At 35.8% G+C, this 18,115-nt stretch overlaps 2 protein-coding genes and 1 pseudogene across 2 annotated transcripts; 2 read left to right on the forward strand and 1 right to left on the reverse strand.

Moving 5' to 3' along the window:
- Nucleotides 1-3,759: 3,759 nt before the first annotated feature.
- Nucleotides 3,760-4,968, forward strand: LOC112026331 (protein EXORDIUM-like 2). Its single transcript, XM_024059015.2, has one exon. It carries the CDS (start codon nucleotides 3,779-3,781, stop codon nucleotides 4,736-4,738), a length of 960 nt encoding a protein of 319 aa, XP_023914783.2. The 5' UTR covers nucleotides 3,760-3,778; the 3' UTR covers nucleotides 4,739-4,968.
- A 425-nt stretch (nucleotides 4,969-5,393) lies between these two features.
- On the forward strand, nucleotides 5,394-8,653 carry LOC112026335 (protein TRANSPARENT TESTA 1-like; annotated as a pseudogene).
- Nucleotides 8,654-13,901: 5,248 nt separating this feature from the next.
- LOC112026322 (7-deoxyloganetin glucosyltransferase) lies at nucleotides 13,902-16,193 on the reverse strand. The gene is given in 7 exon segments (XM_065765833.1): nucleotides 13,902-14,559; nucleotides 14,562-14,690; nucleotides 14,693-14,843; nucleotides 14,845-14,931; nucleotides 15,541-15,710; nucleotides 15,713-15,751; nucleotides 15,754-16,193. Coding segments are annotated over 7 exon segments (1,431 nt in total). The 5' UTR covers nucleotides 16,055-16,193; the 3' UTR covers nucleotides 13,902-14,005.
- Between the last annotated feature and the right edge of the window lie 1,922 nt (nucleotides 16,194-18,115).

Raw genomic sequence — 18,115 nt, forward strand, 5'->3', positions numbered from 1 at the left:
ATTCCGATGACCAGACCCTACAACCATTATCCCTTTCAACACACTCGAAACACTGTCATTGGACACCCAACACACCAAACCCTGTGCCACCCCATTTAAGCATTAAAGCCGCCCATTTACTTTCTCTAATTACGAGTCAGTCATAACTTGGACAACAAGTTCGATCGCCATATGGTCCACACGTAAACCAATATATGACATGCTCAGTATTTAACCTAACCAAGCACTATAATAAGAAACCGTCCAACCTTCATCGACTCGCGAGTTTCACCAGCCCCCATAGGCCCACACCTTTCCGACACTCTCAATATTTGATTCGTGTCAAAGAGAAAGTAGGAACACGTCCGCTCTAATATGGATCATGGTAGCTAGGTTCCCCACTCCTGGAAGAACTTTAAGCTGTTAAAAAGGAGAAATAGAGGTTGTGCATTATATTGACCTGACTGCCTGAATTACTCGTCGAAAAGAAGATGTGTCTAGATATTATATAAAGAGACCTATATATAAACATAGAATCTTCGGATTAGTAATGCCAATTCTAAGACCTAGGACTAATAATAATAATAATGTCTTTCAAAAAATAAATAATAATCGCAATAGGGCTGATATAATAGTGAAAATCTGTCTCAAACTTAAGATGAATTTCAAGAAACCGACTTGAGTTTGGATATAAAATAGAAAAAATAATTTTTTGCGACCCTAAATTATACTCTTAATTATATTTTGTACTATAAATTTTTCAAAGGTACATTTTGCAAATGATCTTTGTTACACTTTTCAATTCGATATCAAGTTTACTGTTAACTTAAATAGAAAAATATGACATCACGTAAAAAGACTTAATTGTCCATCTTCTCAATACTTTAAAAACAAAAGATAAATTATACTTTACTACCCTAAACTATATTATTGATTACACTTTGTACCATAAATTTTGAATTTCCATCCAAGTTAATAGTAAACTTAACGTTGGGGTGCAAAGTGTAACAAGAATCATAGTTTATGATACAAAACATATATTTGAAAAGTTTAGAATGTAAAGTGTAATATAGGATATAGTTTACGGTGATAAAGTGTAATTTTCCCTATAAAATGTCGTCAAGCTAATTCAAATTCCAATAGAAAACCATTTTCCATCTTGATTCAAATGCTTAGTTTTAACAATAATTATGAATAGAAATGTCAAATATTATAGATGGTTATCTCTACATCTACTGTGGGGGAGTAGACTAAGTTTGCCCCATCCGTGGAACAAGTCCGGCCCATGGGTCAATATGAGATGAACGAGCCCTCTGTCAAGAAGAGACCATCTAGGCGCATTACCGAGGTAATCCAAGGAATTAGTCTTCCCGAGAAAACATAACTCAACTAAGAAGCAATCATATGCTTAGCTGAGGACACCCTCTCATCTATCTTCCCCAAGAAACATGTAGAAGAAAACGAAGAACTCAATGTAACAGTGAACGCCACATTAATGAGTTCTTCCTACCTAATGTCAGCTACATTAAGTGTATGTTTGGATACCACTTATTTTGCTGAAAATTGAAAATTGAAAACATTATAGCAAAATAATTTTTATATGTGTGAATAGTGTTATGTGACTCATTTTTATTGAAAGTTTTATTAAAAAAAGAGGTTTGTGGATCCTGTTAACAGTGCATGGGACCCACTACAAAAGCTGAAATGCGCTTCTCAAAAAAAAAAAAAAAAGACGGATGCAAATGCGCATCCCAGAAATGTAATCCAAACGGAGCTTTAATACTGAATGACTGGCTTGAAGAGTAGAAACACCCCAAAAGTCTACCTTCATGATCAAGGAATGGCAGATGAAGATGTTGATAGGATAAGTATCTCCCAAATTCTAGTTAAGAGTAGGACAATTGGATGAAGAGGGAAGATGGCTATAAAAAGAGAAGGAGATCAACATGAAGGAGGATCCAAAAAAATCTAAGGAAGAACAAGAGAAAGAAAGTGAGAAGAGTCTTAACTTGTATTTTTTTTTTTTTTTCCTTTAAAACTTCTATACACACCTCTGGAAACCGATTTTACATCAATATAAGAGTCTTTTATAATTATTTCTATCTCCTATCATCTGTCTTATCTTCCTATTGTGGAACTTCACCCCTTCTAGTAAAAAATCAATTGTGTTGAACTTAAATCCTTAGCAAGTTTAGTTTGTTTCATGTTTTTGACCCCCACATCTACAAATCACATAAAAATTTTATATATATAAAAAAAATGCCTAGAATTAATCTGCTTATAATTATAAGAATATAACAAATATTTATAGGATTTCACCTAAATTCAAATTCTACAAAAATAAGGAAGAAGTTTAATTAGTGGCCAAATAAGAAAAATACTCATAATGAGAAACTTAATTAGGGGTCTCAATCAAAACCTATAAAGAGGAACTTCTATATATATCACACAAAAGGAACGCAAAAACCTAACTCAGAAAATTTTTTCATATATAATACCAAAAAAAGAAGTCATCATATCCTTTGATGTTAAGCATTAAAGACTCTCACATCGGTTGTTCCCGGTAGTTTATCTTAATTAAGTTCTCTTCTTATCTTGGCCAATATTTGTGATCCGAGTTGGTTGTGCTTTAAGTAAAAAAAAGATCCGGAAAAATCTAAAGAAGAACAAGAGAAAGAAAGTGAGAAGAGTCTTAACTTGTATTTTTTTTTTTTTTTCCTTTAAAACTTCTATACACACCTCTGGAAACCGATTTTACATCAATATAAGAGTCTTTTATAATTATTTCTATCTCCTATCATCTGTCTTATCTTCCTATTGTGGAACTTCACCCCTTCTAGTAAAAAATCAATTGTGTTGAACTTAAATCCTTAGCAAGTTTAGTTTGTTTCATGTTTTTGACCCCCACATCTACAAATCACATAAAAATTTTATATATATAAAAAAAATGCCTAGAATTAATCTGCTTATAATTATAAGAATATAACAAATATTTATAGGATTTCACCTAAATTCAAATTCTACAAAAATAAGGAAGAAGTTTAATTAGTGGCCAAATAAGAAAAATACTCATAATGAGAAACTTAATTAGGGGTCTCAATCAAAACCTATAAAGAGGAACTTCTATATATATCACACAAAAGGAACGCAAAAACCTAACTCAGAAATTTTTTTCATATATAATACCAAAAAAAGAAGTCATCATATCCTTTGATGTTAAGCATTAAAGACTCTCACATCGGTTGTTCCCGGTAGTTTATCTTAATTAAGTTCTCTTCTTATCTTGGCCAATATTTGTGATCCGAGTTGGTTGTGCTTTAAGTAAAAAAATAAAAAAAAGAACACCCAAACACACCAGCAAAACTTCGCGACTAGCTACTAAAGTCTCAATTGCTCAACTACATTATATTCTGCAATATATTTAAAATATAACACATTGTGATCATTTGATTGCCGTGTTATTACTGGTTCCAAATCTTTTATAACAATAGCAAATAAACTGAAAATCAAATACATAAAATAAGATGTCAAAATATCATACGTACGAATGAGAGACAAGTCTTTCATGGATACGCCTGACTTCTCAAACCAACTTTAGATTGCTAGTTAAACCTTTCGATTTAATAGTCTAGGCCATTGAGGCTCATTTAACACACACATCCGTTTGTCAAACTCACGCGGATTCATCACTACGACATGCCTACCACTCCCACTGCCTCCTTATCCAGCTGTATTCAGTGCCAGCAACACGCTCTAACCTTAAATATAAATACTCCCACCATTCAGATTCTTCAAACCCATGCAACCATACCCTAAACTCTCAACAACAATGGCTTCTATCTACTACCATTTCACCATTATTCTCTTCTCGTTTCTCATGCTCTCCTCTCTTCCTCAACCTTCCATCGCCACTTCACGCATGCTCGCCCTTGTAAACCAACCCCCAGTGATTCTCAAGTACCACAATGGCCAACTCCTCAAAGGAAACATCACCGTTAATCTTTTATGGTACGGGAAGTTCACCCCAATCCAACGGTCCATACTCGTCGACTTCTTCCTCTCTCTTAATCACAAGTTGCCACGTCAGCCCTCCGTGAACACGTGGTGGAGCACCACTGGATTGTACAAAGGCGGCCCGTCAAACCTAGTCGTAGGTAACCAAATCCTCGACGAGAAGTACTCCCACGGAAAATCCTTAAAAAACAGACAAGTCCAGCGCCTGGCTTTAAAAGCAGGGGGACACAGCAAAAGCACTGCCACGCTCAGCTTGGTCCTCACGTCTGCTGACGTGGCGGTCGAGGATTTCTGCATGAGCGCGTGTGGGATTCACGGCTACGCGCGGTACAAGAAGGTGAGGTACGCTTACGCGTGGGTGGGCAACTCGGAGACCCAGTGCCCGGGCCAGTGCGCGTGGCCATTTCACCAACCGCTGTACGGGCCGCAAACGCCGCCGTTAGTTGCGCCCAACGGAGACGTCGGAGTTGACGGAATGGTGATCAATTTGGGCACGGTTTTGGCGGGAGCGATAACGAACCCGTTTGACGACGGGTACTACCAGGGACCGGCGGACGGGTCACTCGAAGCGGTTTCGGCTTGTACGGGTATTTTTGGGAAAGGGGCTTATCCGGGTTACCCGGGTGAGGTATTGGTGGACAAAACCTCAGGTGCTAGCTACAATGCTGTTGGGGTTAACGGGCGCGAGTATTTGTTGCCGGCGATGTGGGATCCACATACCTCCAAGTGCAAAACATTCGTGTGAGATAGCGATAGTGTGATACTCACTAAATGTTGGGTTTTGAGAAATGAAAAGAAAAATTACATAATGACAATAGTAAGATCTAAGAACTATACATGGGAGAGAAATTTGAAAAGAAAAAAAAAATTGTATATCTGTATTTGTAATTCGTATATGTGTCTTTTTCCTTTTCCCTTTTTTTTTTTGGGTATTCTTTTCTACTTATAATAAAAGGTGACATTCAATCATCCATTCTCTTATGTTGTTTTGTTCTTGTTCTTGTTCATTTGGCATTTCAGTAACATATTTATATAAATCAATAACAATCCATGAGCGGCAACATAGAAATTGAGGATTGGATGGATGAGTTGAGTGGCAAAGGGTTTGTTATCGAAGGAGGAGAGAGAACATTGACAAAAGGGGAGATGCGGTGGTGAGAGTGGATTGAAAGAAATTGAACTAAATTCAAAGAGAATTACGATGTGCACTACATTTTTAAAACATTTTCACAACAAATCGTAGGTAATAAATTGTTAGTAATAGTAATTTAAACCTAAAAAAAGACAAAAAAAAACTGAGGATGGAGAAATCAAAATGATATTTCTTTGAGTTGCTTAAAACACTCCAACAAACGAACTTTATTATGTTGGCCCCATCTACCATTTGTATTTTCCTAAGCATGGACCAGAATTCTCTTGATCCACATTCATCGCTAAGCAATCTACCTAGCTGGCCTACTGTATCAATGGAAGAAAACCCTAAAGCATGCAGTGATGATAATGAGGATGTTACCGTTGCCTTAAACATTGGCCTTCCTAATCATTCGAGTGGTTCCATTGATGCAAATACAATGGAAACTGTAAACATAGCAGCTAATAATTATTGGATACCTACTCCTGAACAAATACATATTGGTTTCACTCATTTTTCTTGCCATGTCTGCCTCAAAACCTTCAACCGCTACAACAATCTTCAGGTGAAATTTTTTATTTACATTAAAAGCTAGATCTTCAGGTGCAATTCTTATAATTTCCTCAAAAAATATTTCAACTGTTATCAACTTTTTAATTTTTTTTCCCCATTCAATGGCTTTTTAACTTTTACATGTATTGAACCAGATTTTAATCCGTAATTCAAGTACCTCTTGTGGTGCTTGGATGTTGGGGTTTGAACCCCATCAACCCACCCATAAAGCTAGTGACAGATTTGAGATTTTTCTTATAAAACTAACATAGATTTTTGTGCGCGACTAGGTGAGGTTATTTGGGCCTGGCCTCACCTGGCTCACAACTTACTTGTAAAGTGGAATTTGAATTTCCTGCTTTGGGTGGTTCACAACCCAGAGGCTCAATGTAACTTGCTCTCTTTTCCTCTCTCAATCACTCTTTCCTCCCTCCCTTTTCTTTCAGAACATTTCAACCCACCCTTTTTCCCCTTCCACTTCTCATATTTATAGCTCTAAATTAGTGGAGAGGCTATGATTATCTCCATGGTTAGTGCAATGAGAGGTCCAATATTATCAACCATAAGTGGATAGTTAGGTGGAAGTGGGATATGGTGAAAGTGGCCTTGGAACTTGATTCCTACTCCAAAAAGTATGCCCAACGGCGGTGCTTCTAGGCACTGTCGGGTATGCTAATGATGATATGTTCGGACGTTATTCCTCTTTCATTGTTCGGTAAAGGTCCCCGAGCAAGAATCAGATGATGACACCTGGGCATGCAGTTCATGTGGGCATGGATTAGGGCCATGGGCTGCACTATTGAGTCGAAACTTTAGGCCCAAATGTGCTTGGGCTCCACGGGACCGTACATTACCCCCTTGATTCATGCCCGGCTAACCTAGTAGGCCTTGAGCCTAGCTTCTGACAGGGGAGTTAGCAACTATGGGCCAATTTGCGGAGTTTATGCCCAATGTCCAGACAGTCCCAAGGGAGGCACGCCGTACAATTTTCATGGTAGATGCACCTATGGGGGCATGGATCACAGTATCGAAAAGGGGCAGATTCGCTGAAGGGAAGTTAGCCACAACCCATGTTAGGCATTCCATGTTATTGTTGTGCTGAAGGGTGCAAGAACAACATAGGCGAAAATGCACTTTTTGTCCCTACATTTTAGGTCAATTCTCATTTTGGTCCAAAAATTGATTTCTTTGCAAATTTTATCCCTAAAAAAAGAAAATCGTTTTTAAAATGGTCTCTGCCATCAACCCACTAACGGAAACTTCCTACGTGACAGACAGAGTGCCCTTCATGCTGACTGACGCTAACGTGGCCATTAAAATATTATTAAAAATAATTATTTGGTATTTTTAAATACCGAGTCAGTGCCACGTCAATTTTCTCAATTTTAATTTTAATTTTATTAAAAATAAAAAGCCAGATTTCTCAATTTTTATTTTAATTAAAAAATGAAAAACAAACAAAAAAAAATTTACTTTTTTTAAGCTGTAAAGATTGAAGCTCAAGCTCCATCGTGTTCTCATCTCTCACTCTCTCACACACACTGAACACCTCTCTCGATCTCAAGAGCCAAACAGCATGACCGCTCAAAAATCAAAATCAAGATCAAGAAAACCCACAATCTCATGATCCCTAATCCGACAAACCCTAACCCTTTAAAATTGAAGACCTACAAAACCCATCCCACGATTAAACCCCAGCAACCCAAGACGAATCAAGTCGGTTCATGATCGTGCTGATCTAGCTCGAGCATTGAGGTTGTTGCCTTTTCCGGTGAAGAAGAGCACCGCCGCTTCAGTGGTTTGGGTTTGTGAACGATTTGGAGACGGATTCTTCTCCACCATACACCACTGATCTGATCCCAAACTCTCTAATTTCATCTTCGCTCAAAACCTTACACCCAATATTGACCAACGGCGAGCATATCAAGAGGCTAATCTTCGAGGTTTTGATCATGAAGGCCATGGGTTAATGTTGTGAAAACAATGAGAAAAATTTGGATCTGGGACTGTGTTCTGTGTTTTTTTTTTTTTTTTTTTTTTTTTTTCGTTTGTGTTGTTGTGATCTGGGTCTGTGTTTAATCTCTATTTGTGATTTGGGTCTGTGTTTGTGTTTGTGTTTGATCTCTCTCTTTTTTTCGTTTGTGTTGTTGTGATCTGGATGTGTTTGTGTTTGATCTCTGTTTCTTTCTTCTTCTTTTTTTCGTTTGTGTTGTTGTGATTTGGGTTTGAGTTATTGGTTGCTGGGTTTGTGTTCTTGTAATCTGGGTTGAGTTCTTCGTTGCTAGGTTTGATTGGGAAGAACACGAAGAACAAGTTGTAATGTTCTTATGAAAATTAATAATAATAAGTAATAATTAAGGTTTTTTTTAATTTAATTTCTTTTTTTATATAAATTTTCTGACATGGCTTTGTTTAGAAAAAAAATTAAAATGCTGTGGTATTTAAAAATGCCAAATAATTATTTTTAAATAATATTTTAATGGTCACGTCAGCACCACATCAACAAGGAGGGTATTCTGTCTGCCACATGAGAGGTTTTCGTTAGTGGATTGACGGCAGAAACCATTTTAAAAACGATTTTCTTTTTTTAGGGATGAAATTTGTAACAAAATCAATTTTTAGACCAAAATAATAATTGACCCAAAATGTAAGGACTAAAAGTACATTTTCGCCAACAACATAAGCCACCCGAGAGCAAAGCCTCTAAAAGATTTCCGAACTTTGCAAACCCATTACAAGAGGAAGCACGGAATAAAGCCCTTTGCATGCCGCAAGTGTGGGAAGCTCTTGGCTGTGAAAGGTGACTGGCGAACCCACGAGAAGAATTGTGGAAAGCGCTGGCTTTGTGTTTGCGGTTCTGACTTCAAGCATTAGAGATCTCTCAAAGACCACATTAAAGCATTTGGTTCTGGTCACAGCCCATGTCCTCCTATATTTGAGGGTTTTGATGAGGTACTCAAGGACACCTTCCCCTAGTATTGCTAGGGCACGCTTAATTAATCTTGACTTATAATTGGATTAATCAACTATACGTGAATTACGATCCTAATTAATCCATTTGAGTATACTACAGCTTTTTAATTTTTTTGAGAAGATTTGGAACTACAGTTTGATTTTGGTTGTTTTACAGATCCTATACTAAATGTATATTTAAGATTGATGAACGTATAAAATGTTGCACTTTAAAGCATCAAATGTAGCTCAGATTGGTCAATTTGCTACTAACTAGTAACTACCCAATTCCCACCGTTTTGCTAAGACATGCTCTATCATTGTCCCCTTCTTTTTTCTTTTCTTTTTTGTTTTTTTTTTTTAATAAAAAGATTTGAATAAATAATTATAGACAACACAAATTGGATTTGGGGCTACAGAGGCAGACGGAATATTTGTTTGTTTATAATATCAAACTCTTTCTTAGATTGTATAAAAAATAAAAATAAAAACTCTTTCTTGGATTGCTAAATCTATATTTGCAGTAGTCTAACCACCATAGCCGTTCTGAGTTTGCAGCTCAATGTTTAGCCTGAATTAACCTTTTTTTTTTTTTTTTTTCTTTTTTTTTTTCTTTCTTTTGGTGAGAAGGGCTGAATCAACTAACATTTGGAGGATGGGGTGAGAGCTTATTTTATACTAAGCTCTTTTTTTTTGTTTTGTCGTGGTTGGACCTACAAAATTTACAGGTTGGACATATATAATCGATGCATAAATAGTTTACTTTTGTTACTAAATGCTGCTGCAAACTCAAATCAACTAAGGTATTGATGTATAATTGCAGTTTTTTGCCGACCTAAATCCTCATGTGGACATGCAATACCCCTTCCACGAGGGCAACGAAGTGGCAGATATGTCGGCAAAGGAAGACCAAGGCAACAAGTAGAACTTTCTTTCTTATTTCTTGGGTAATGTTTAAACTTTAATGTACTCCGTGCGGTTGCCACGGAAGTACGAAACACAGGGCCTTAGTTTGTTTGTTTGTGATGTATGAAAAGTATTAAAATTACTACAAATTTTATAACAAAATTTCACAAAAATAATATGGTAATGAATATTATAAGGACCAGAAAAACTAGCAGCTTAAGCCCACTTAGAATAGTGGTTGGATCAGTCCAATCGTGGCCCAAAACAATGAATTTGTAAGAAAGGGAAACAAACAACTAAAGGGGGGTTCCGCCTGAAGAGGAAAATAAGGAAGAAAAGGCAGACTCATTTAAATGGATCAACCACTTTCTCAATACAAGCTAGCCCAAGGAGGCCATATTTACATAAGAAACGTTATTGTTCACTCTCTTTTCTCTCAATGTTCTTCTTGATTCTTCTCTATGTTTTGATACTTGTCTCTCTCCCCTTTCTATGTAAACCCCTTTTTTCTTATATACTTCTCCTTCTCTCATATCTCAACTATCCATCCTTACCTAACATACTTCCTATCGTGACACTTGTTTCTTTCTGTATCTGAAGAAGGTGACGGAAGGAATCTGCTTAGCTGTGACTTACACTGTTCAGGTCACTTTCTCATCAACGCAGCTGATAAAGTTGTTGCCCACCATTTAATGCGAAGGCAACAAGCTACTCCAAACTAGAAACTTCCCTTATGATCACAAATTCTCTCTCTTCATATCCTTCTTTTAACCTGGAACGCTTTAGAGTCCTATGACTCATCCCTTCCTCTCCTCGAGTGACCTTCCTCCTCGGGCCCATGGCCCGTGGCATCTCCACATCAATACTGCAACTCTTCAACTTCATCCTCGGTCTTTAGGCACCCACAATAGCCCCTTAAAACTTTTGCTATTAACCCTGAGGTAAAAGTGAAGTTTTAGTTATACAAGCGAACTATATACGTGCCAAATGCATTCCCACGTGTTAACGTCCTTTCAACTGTCTCGAGCACGCTCCTGACGCTTCAAAATCCACGATCTCACATTTATAGCGTTAGGCGGCTGCTTGTCTCCCCACGTTCTACGGCTCAATCAAGATCCTACGGTTCCTATTTTCCCTCAAGTATGAGTGAGAAAATTACTGCTCACTTTTTACCTCTATATAAGAAGAGTTTAGGGCTGGCTAAAGTTCATTTACACATTCTGGCAATTTGAGTTGAAGCAACCTCTCGAGGAGAACTTTTCCCTTTGCTCGTAGGTGTGTTCATGATCCTCACATTTCCTTTTTTTTTTCTTTACATAAGTTTATTCTTTCATGCCATAAAACTCCATGGGTAGATACGCTAAGTTAGTGGATACTCACGAGGCTAGGGTTAACTTCTCTCATATTATAATTTTGTACAGGTGGATTTATAAAATATTACTAGGTATACTTCTAGTGAGGCAATGAAAGTTCTAAAGGTTCATTACCTCATGCATTAATTTGATCTGTTAATAAAAAAGTGTGTTCCTTGCTTATTTGGTCTCGCATCCTAATGCTATCTATCCATCCATTTATGTGAACAAGTCACCTATCCACGAATTTATTTCACCACTAAGACGTTCAGGATATTTAGTCAACCTTTGTTAATATTTGTTTTGTCCAGATTTGCTTAAATCATTGCCTCTCCAAAAGTTTGTTTATCACCATCCTTTTCTGTGGAAGTGTTAAATGAAGGTGGTCTGTTGATAGTCCAAACACACACACACAGAGTTATACACTTTGTTTTCTTTTTCTTTTTTTCTATGTATTAATTCCTTTGTGTTTTTGGTCTAGGTTTAAGGAAGGAACGGACTTTGCTTGATTCTGTCCTCTCCAAAGATGTACTGGTTATGCCTTGTAAAGGACTACTGAAGGCTTGGCAATGTCTCTCCCTGTAAGTTAATGCTGTACTTGTGTCATTGTGTCTTATTTGCTTGAACCAATATAGTGATTGTTTTGAGTAGATTATGTGATTGGAAAACTTTTTTCAGGATTTATGGAGGAGTCGTCGTTGCTTGAGTAATATTGAAGGTTTTGACCATTCAGTTGTAAATACTACCTTAGGGGCATGCGGTGAATTACCTGCACCAGAAGAGGGTCCCTGTTTGCCTTTTTATATCTGGCAGTGTGGGGAAATTAAGGTAATCAATGTTCATAGAATTCATTTTTTATGAAGCAAATCTTCTCTGTAACAAAAGAAGATAAAATTCCTTTCTGGATGAAAATAATATCATTGTCGCTAATGAGGCTTCTTTGAAAAACATTCCAGGAACTCAGTGAGATATTTACCGTCATGGAGTTTGATTTTTCAAAACCAATAAAACCATGTTATGGAAAGCCCAGGTATTCCACTTGTGCCTTGTAAACAAAGTGGCATTTTCATCCCAAAACAAAGTGGTATTAGACTTGGACATTCTTGTAAAAATTTGGTCATCTGGTGGCTAATATTAGTCCTGATCTTCCAATATCTTTTATGGTGGTTTATATTCTTAAATTTAGTTGCAAAGCAGGCCAAGAACCTTGTAGCTCAACTAGCATTTCGTGGCGTTTTAATTAAGACGTCTAGGGTTCAAATCACCCCTCCCTCAACTATGGATTATAAAAAATAAAAAGTTTCAAAGCGCATGTGAAGGAACATATTGCATGTTCATTGTTCCGCATCAAGGCATCAGACATGGTGAACCATTGCCTCATTGTTATATGAGCACCAATAATGGATTAATCTATATGAATTTCTATTATGGCACCCTCAGCCTTATTGGGCACAGGCATGGTGAACCATTGCATCAATGTCTCTTGAGCAACAATGATGAAAAAATTTAATCATGCGGATTTTAATGGTTTAAGTAGTGACCATGACATAGTGGAAGGTTTGTGCGCTGGGTACAACTTTTTCAGTACTAATTATGACATAGCCTACTGATTGAATCAGTTACTGAGTTGTGTGTGGCATCAAATGGACAAACCTTTTGTTCATAATGTAACATCCTTGACTAAAAATGACTGAATTTGCTATTTTTCCATTACAATTCTTTTACGTATAAATTCACTTTGTGGCAATCAAAACAAATGTGATTTGTCTTGTCCACAGTAATACAACAACCCAGCCTTACAACACTATATATATATATATAGACTTACAAGTTTCCTAATTTCACAAACCACAAATACCAATACTAAAGATTCCATGAAGAAATCATATATTCTAAAATGAGAGTAGCTAGAACCCTTACCAAGTTTATGGTTCTAAGAAGAAATAGAATCACTCTTGCAGGGAAGGATTTCTCCTTTCCTAGTGGCTGGACCCGAAAGTATGAGAGGTAGAGAGCTTGAGAGGGTTTTCTTGTTTCTTTGAGAGAATATGAAGAAGAAATGAGATGGAGCTTTAACTTTCTTTTGGTGTGTGAACCCGTGGACTTGAGAGGAGACTCAAGACAGCTTCCTAGCTCTTTCTTTAAGAGAAAAAGAGTAAAGTAAGGTGCAAATTTCTGATTTACATGGACCCGTGGGAAATGGAGAGGTAAAGAGCTTCTTGGAAGTTCTATTTATAACCAAAAGTCAAAGAAGCAACAAGGTGGAACTTGGTGATTGCATGGCCAAGTCTTGGTCTTTGGGGTTTGTCATCATGCATGAAACTTTGGCATTATGTGTGTTGAATTTCCATTGGTTGCATGAGTGGGTGGAATTTCCACTATAACAACTCATGCATCACATCTAGTTAAAACATCAACAATGTATATAATAACTTAAACCACTTAATATAATTTTGCACATACTAAGTATATATTTATAATACAAATAGTCATTTCAATTATTTATAATCTTTACAATTCTTATTTAATGGCATTATATAATAATATGCTTATTAAATACTCTTCTATTAATTATAAAAAGAAAGTGGCTTAAAAAAATAATTAACTATTAAAACACATAATTTAATTATAAAGTTGGGTCGGGGTGTTACATTTGTGGTGTGTCCGTGATGATTTTGGGTTGGGTTTCCCGGTGAGTTTTGTCTGTGCTAGGTTGCGGTGTTTGGTGGTGGTGTTGGGTTTGGTGGTTGGGTGGTTATTTTCTGCTTCCTTCTTCTTATTCTGCCGCACTGGGTTGTTGTAGATGTACGTAGAGGAAGAGAAGTAGTTTGATAGAGGAGAGAGGAAAAAAAAATCATTTGCACATGAACAGTAACCATGTATATATGCACAGTTACTGTTCATTTGCAAAACCGTGGTGTATATTTGCACATTTTTACAAAGACTGATGTGAGTGTTTTTAGGTTAAAATGTGCAAAATTGTGCACTTTTTGCATTTTACACAATCTTAGATCTTAGCAAAGGAAAAAAATAAAAGAAAGGAACTGGATAACAATAAGTTACAACAAGAAGCTTCTATAAGCATATTATAAACACCCTTTAATTAGTCTAATAAAACCTAATTTGTTAAGGCTAGAAGCACTTGATTAATTATTTTGTCCAAATTCACGAAAGATGACCCAGTAGGGCCAGTGGCCTCTTCTGTCAATTTCTTCCACTCAATAGCTTTCTTCTTCAACTTTTGCCCCTTCTCTCCCACCATCAGCTCTCTAACAAGGCTCTCTATTTCGCCTCTCTTTGCATCACTCAATATCTCCATGCCTATGCCCCATTCAATGCCAGTATAACGACAATTGGTTTGTTGCTCACCATAGAAAGGCCGAGAGATCATTGGCACTCCTCCACACATGCTTTCAAGTGTGGAATTCCATCCACTGTGAGTTAAGAACCCACCAATAGATGGATGACTCAAAACTTCTTCTTGAGAACACCAATTTGCTAAGAGACCCCTTTCTTTGGTCTCTTCCAAGAACTCAAAAGGAAGAACAGCCAAGTCACCTCTTACAAGATCAGGCCTTATGATCCACAAGAATGCTTGCTTGCTATTTGCTAGTCCCCAAGCAAACTCAATTAATTGGTTTCTTGTCATGACAGCGATGCTTCCAAAATTGCATAAACAACAGAGTTTGGTTCTCTTTTGTCTAGCCATTCGATACACACTGCTTCTTCTTTCCAAAGGTTTGATCCAATCAATTTATAACTGTTATCAGGGATCTGATTTACGAGAAGTTGTAGGGGACCATGGAGCAAATAGAAGGATACATGGTTGAAAGTCCTTCTAATACTTCATGCTCTTAAGCATCAAAAGTATTAAGATGACAGCAGAAGCTTCTCTCGGCTTCAACCATTGCAAAATTCAGCATAATACCATCTCGGTCTGTGGTTGTAACGAAGCTCTGGGAGATCCCTCAAACGGATACCTTTCATTCCTGGAATCCAATCTATGATTGTATCTAAATGCCCATTTGTCAAATAACTTCTCATCTGCACATAGAATTGCATAATCAATATCAAAAAATTACTATAAAAATTCATACAAGGAAATATATTGGTACTACAATATCCGGAAATGGATCAATTACATGGTTTATGTTAAATTTTATAATCTAAAAATGTACAGAAAGTCATGTTATTTAAAATTTTACTGCAAAATAGATTAATAATATATAATTTTAATGAATGAAATGGAGAGGATGATAATGTTGTACAATATCCGAGGTAACCTTTTCGGGTGAATTATGGTCACAGNATCTGCACATAGAAATTGCATAATCAATATCAAAAAAATTACTATAAAAATTCATACAAGGAAATATATTGGTACTACAATATCCGGAAATGGATCAATTACATGGTTTATGTTAAATTTTATAAATCTAAAAATGTACAGAAAGTCATGTTATTTAAAATTTTACTGCAAAATAGATTAATAATATATAATTTTAATGAATGAAATGGAGAGGATGATAATGTTGTACAATATCCGAGGTGACCTTTTCGGGTGAATTATGGTCACAGTTTTATAAATAGAGTGCCCCACTAAAATAAGGCATGTGTTAAGTCGAAGCTGATTTTAATTGATTGATTCAATACCTTTGAGTGGAGTTAGACCTTCTCAATGAGATGGCGGTATTGAGCATAGCCCATGAACCCACATGCACTGGTTGTCCAGAAAAGAACATCAGGGATGCCCAGTTCAGCTGCTGCGTCTAGAGTGAAGCTCATAACACCATCAGAAACAATGCAAGTGACTGGAGGGACATGGATGAAGTGGTGTCATTCAGTTTCAAAAGAAGGTTTCTGAAGGAGCTAAGCAATGTTTTTGTGTAGAGGCACATAGGGATGGTATGTGTTGGGTGGCATCCATATCAGACTCAGGAAGACCATCAGTAATGGTTTCAAACTGAAAGGAGGGAAGGGAATTGAGAGAGTCGGGACCTCTGGATTTTAACAGGCGCTTATGGTTGTACTCTGTGTTTACAAAGGTGATATGAAAGCCTTTGTAGTGAAGGATTTTTGCTAGCTTTAGCATGGGGTTTATGTGGCCTTGAGCTGGGTAGGGGACACAAATTGCATGTGGTTTCTCTGTAAAAGCTAGGGAAAACATTTTCTCTCTCTCTTTCTAAGGCCTAAGCAAGTAAGCAGAATTGAAAATGAGAAGGATGATTTTTTGGGCAGAGAAGATTTGTCCTCAGCCATCGCAAATAATGAATTACCAGTCAAATAAATCATACGCGTAGGACCCATTAAGAGAATGATACGTGTTCAAAAGTGTTGGAAGGTGCACAGCACCTTGAAGCCTAGCCCATATAAGATTTGTTTGAGCTTGCCATGCAAGCATCAAAAGAATCCTATTTCTATATTTCAATTAGAAATAGGTGTATGTATTGCACAAGAAGTCCAAGACTTCTATTCAATTAAGAATATATAACTGTCAAGTGGCAGAAGCTTCTATATAAAGCATATTATGTGCTTTCACATATAGAGAGAGATTGAAAAATGAAACACGGTTTTAAAGCCACTGAATGAAAAAGATTAGTGATTTGTGAGACTAAAGACTTTTAAGTAAGAACATGTCAATGATAGTAAATCCTCACAAATATATTTTTTATTTATCATGATTTTTTTTTTAAATTATAGTAAATTGTTAGTATGAATTAAGAAAGTCAACAACCTAATAACTCCTAATAACTTGTTTATAGAATAATTGTACTTATAATTACTACTCTTACTTCTAGTTTTCTACTTTAACAATATGATGAGCATTTTTAATAATAAATATTATCAAAACTAGACTTCACCAAAAAAGAAAAGTGATGCATTAAAAGACTGATTTTTTTATAACTGCTTGATTTTGTACGTACATTTTAACCGTATCAAGATTTAAATCTTAGATTTGAACCCTTTCAGTCAATTGGGTTACAAAACCTTTTTTTTTTTTTTTTTTTGGCTGAGAATTGAGTTACAACTTAAACTATACAAATACTGTATTTTATAATATTTGTATACAAATGCTATATTTTGTAAAATTAGCAACTGATAAATAAATATTTGAATTATATTTTGTGATTGATGGTTCATTAATTTGTAAATTCTATGGTGTAATATTCCTAGTATCATCCTTTTATTAAGTGGTCAAAAAGAAAAGAGAAATGCTATGTTCTCAATATTTTGACAACAAATCATAAGTGACAATGTGTTAAGCGTTGTTATTAATGGGGTAAAAAGAGGATAGGTTCAAATTAGAACCAATAACAACTAACCACCTATGATTTGTTATGAAAGTATTATAAAAATATTATGAACATAGTACTTTTCAAAAGAAAATCTAGGAACACAATAAAGACTATAATATTTTCAAAATACGTTTATTTTTAGTGGGGTGGATTCACATATAGTATTTTATTTTATTTTATTTTGACTGCTAATAGCCTAACCCCTCCATTATTGTAAAAGTATTGTAACATTTTATCATATGTTTGCACAATTCCTAGTAAGATAACAAATTAAATTCAATCTCTATCTCTAAAGGTCTGTTTAGATACCGCTTATTGCTGAAAACTGAAAACCGAAAACACTGTAACAAAATAATTTTTAAATATGTGAATAGTTCTGTGGGACCCAGTTTTAAAGTTGATTTTGCCAAATTTCATACTTATGGGTCTCGTGAACAATACATGAGACCCACTATTTAAAACGCAAAAGTAAACATGGTTGGATTTTAGCTGTATCCAAACTCATGCTAAAAGTAGTTTTATGGTTCCAAGAAATGTATTTGTTTATTTGTCATAAAATTATTAAAAAAAAATATTAAAAACACACATCTATGGTGAGTCAACCATATTTAACCGTATGTGTCAAAACCTGTACCAAACAACATAACATAAAAATAAAAAATAAAAATAAAAAGAAACAAAAAATAAATAAATAAAAACAAGAGAATTGGAAAACAGAGAATATAGAGATAGAAGAATGGGAGAAGATTCAGATGAAGGACTTATATTGTATGTCAACAAGCTAACCTAACTACTATTATTATCACAACTGACAATTTGTGATTAGAGCTATATTATTTTTCACAAAGATTCATTTATAACACTACTTTTATTATTGAAGAAAAGATGTAAAAAATAAATTTATATCTTGAGACTTTTGGTTAATATGACCA

Source organism: Quercus suber, unplaced genomic scaffold, assembly GCF_002906115.3.
Source record: "Quercus suber isolate HL8 unplaced genomic scaffold, Cork oak 2.0 scaffold_656, whole genome shotgun sequence".
In the NCBI taxonomy this organism is placed as follows: Eukaryota; Viridiplantae; Streptophyta; class Magnoliopsida; order Fagales; family Fagaceae; genus Quercus; species Quercus suber.

What these genes read in the sequence shown, in the direction of transcription:
- LOC112026331 (XM_024059015.2), top strand. Translation starts at nt 3,779, where the DNA reads ATGCAACCATACCCTAAACTCTCAACAACAATGGCTTCTATCTACTAC.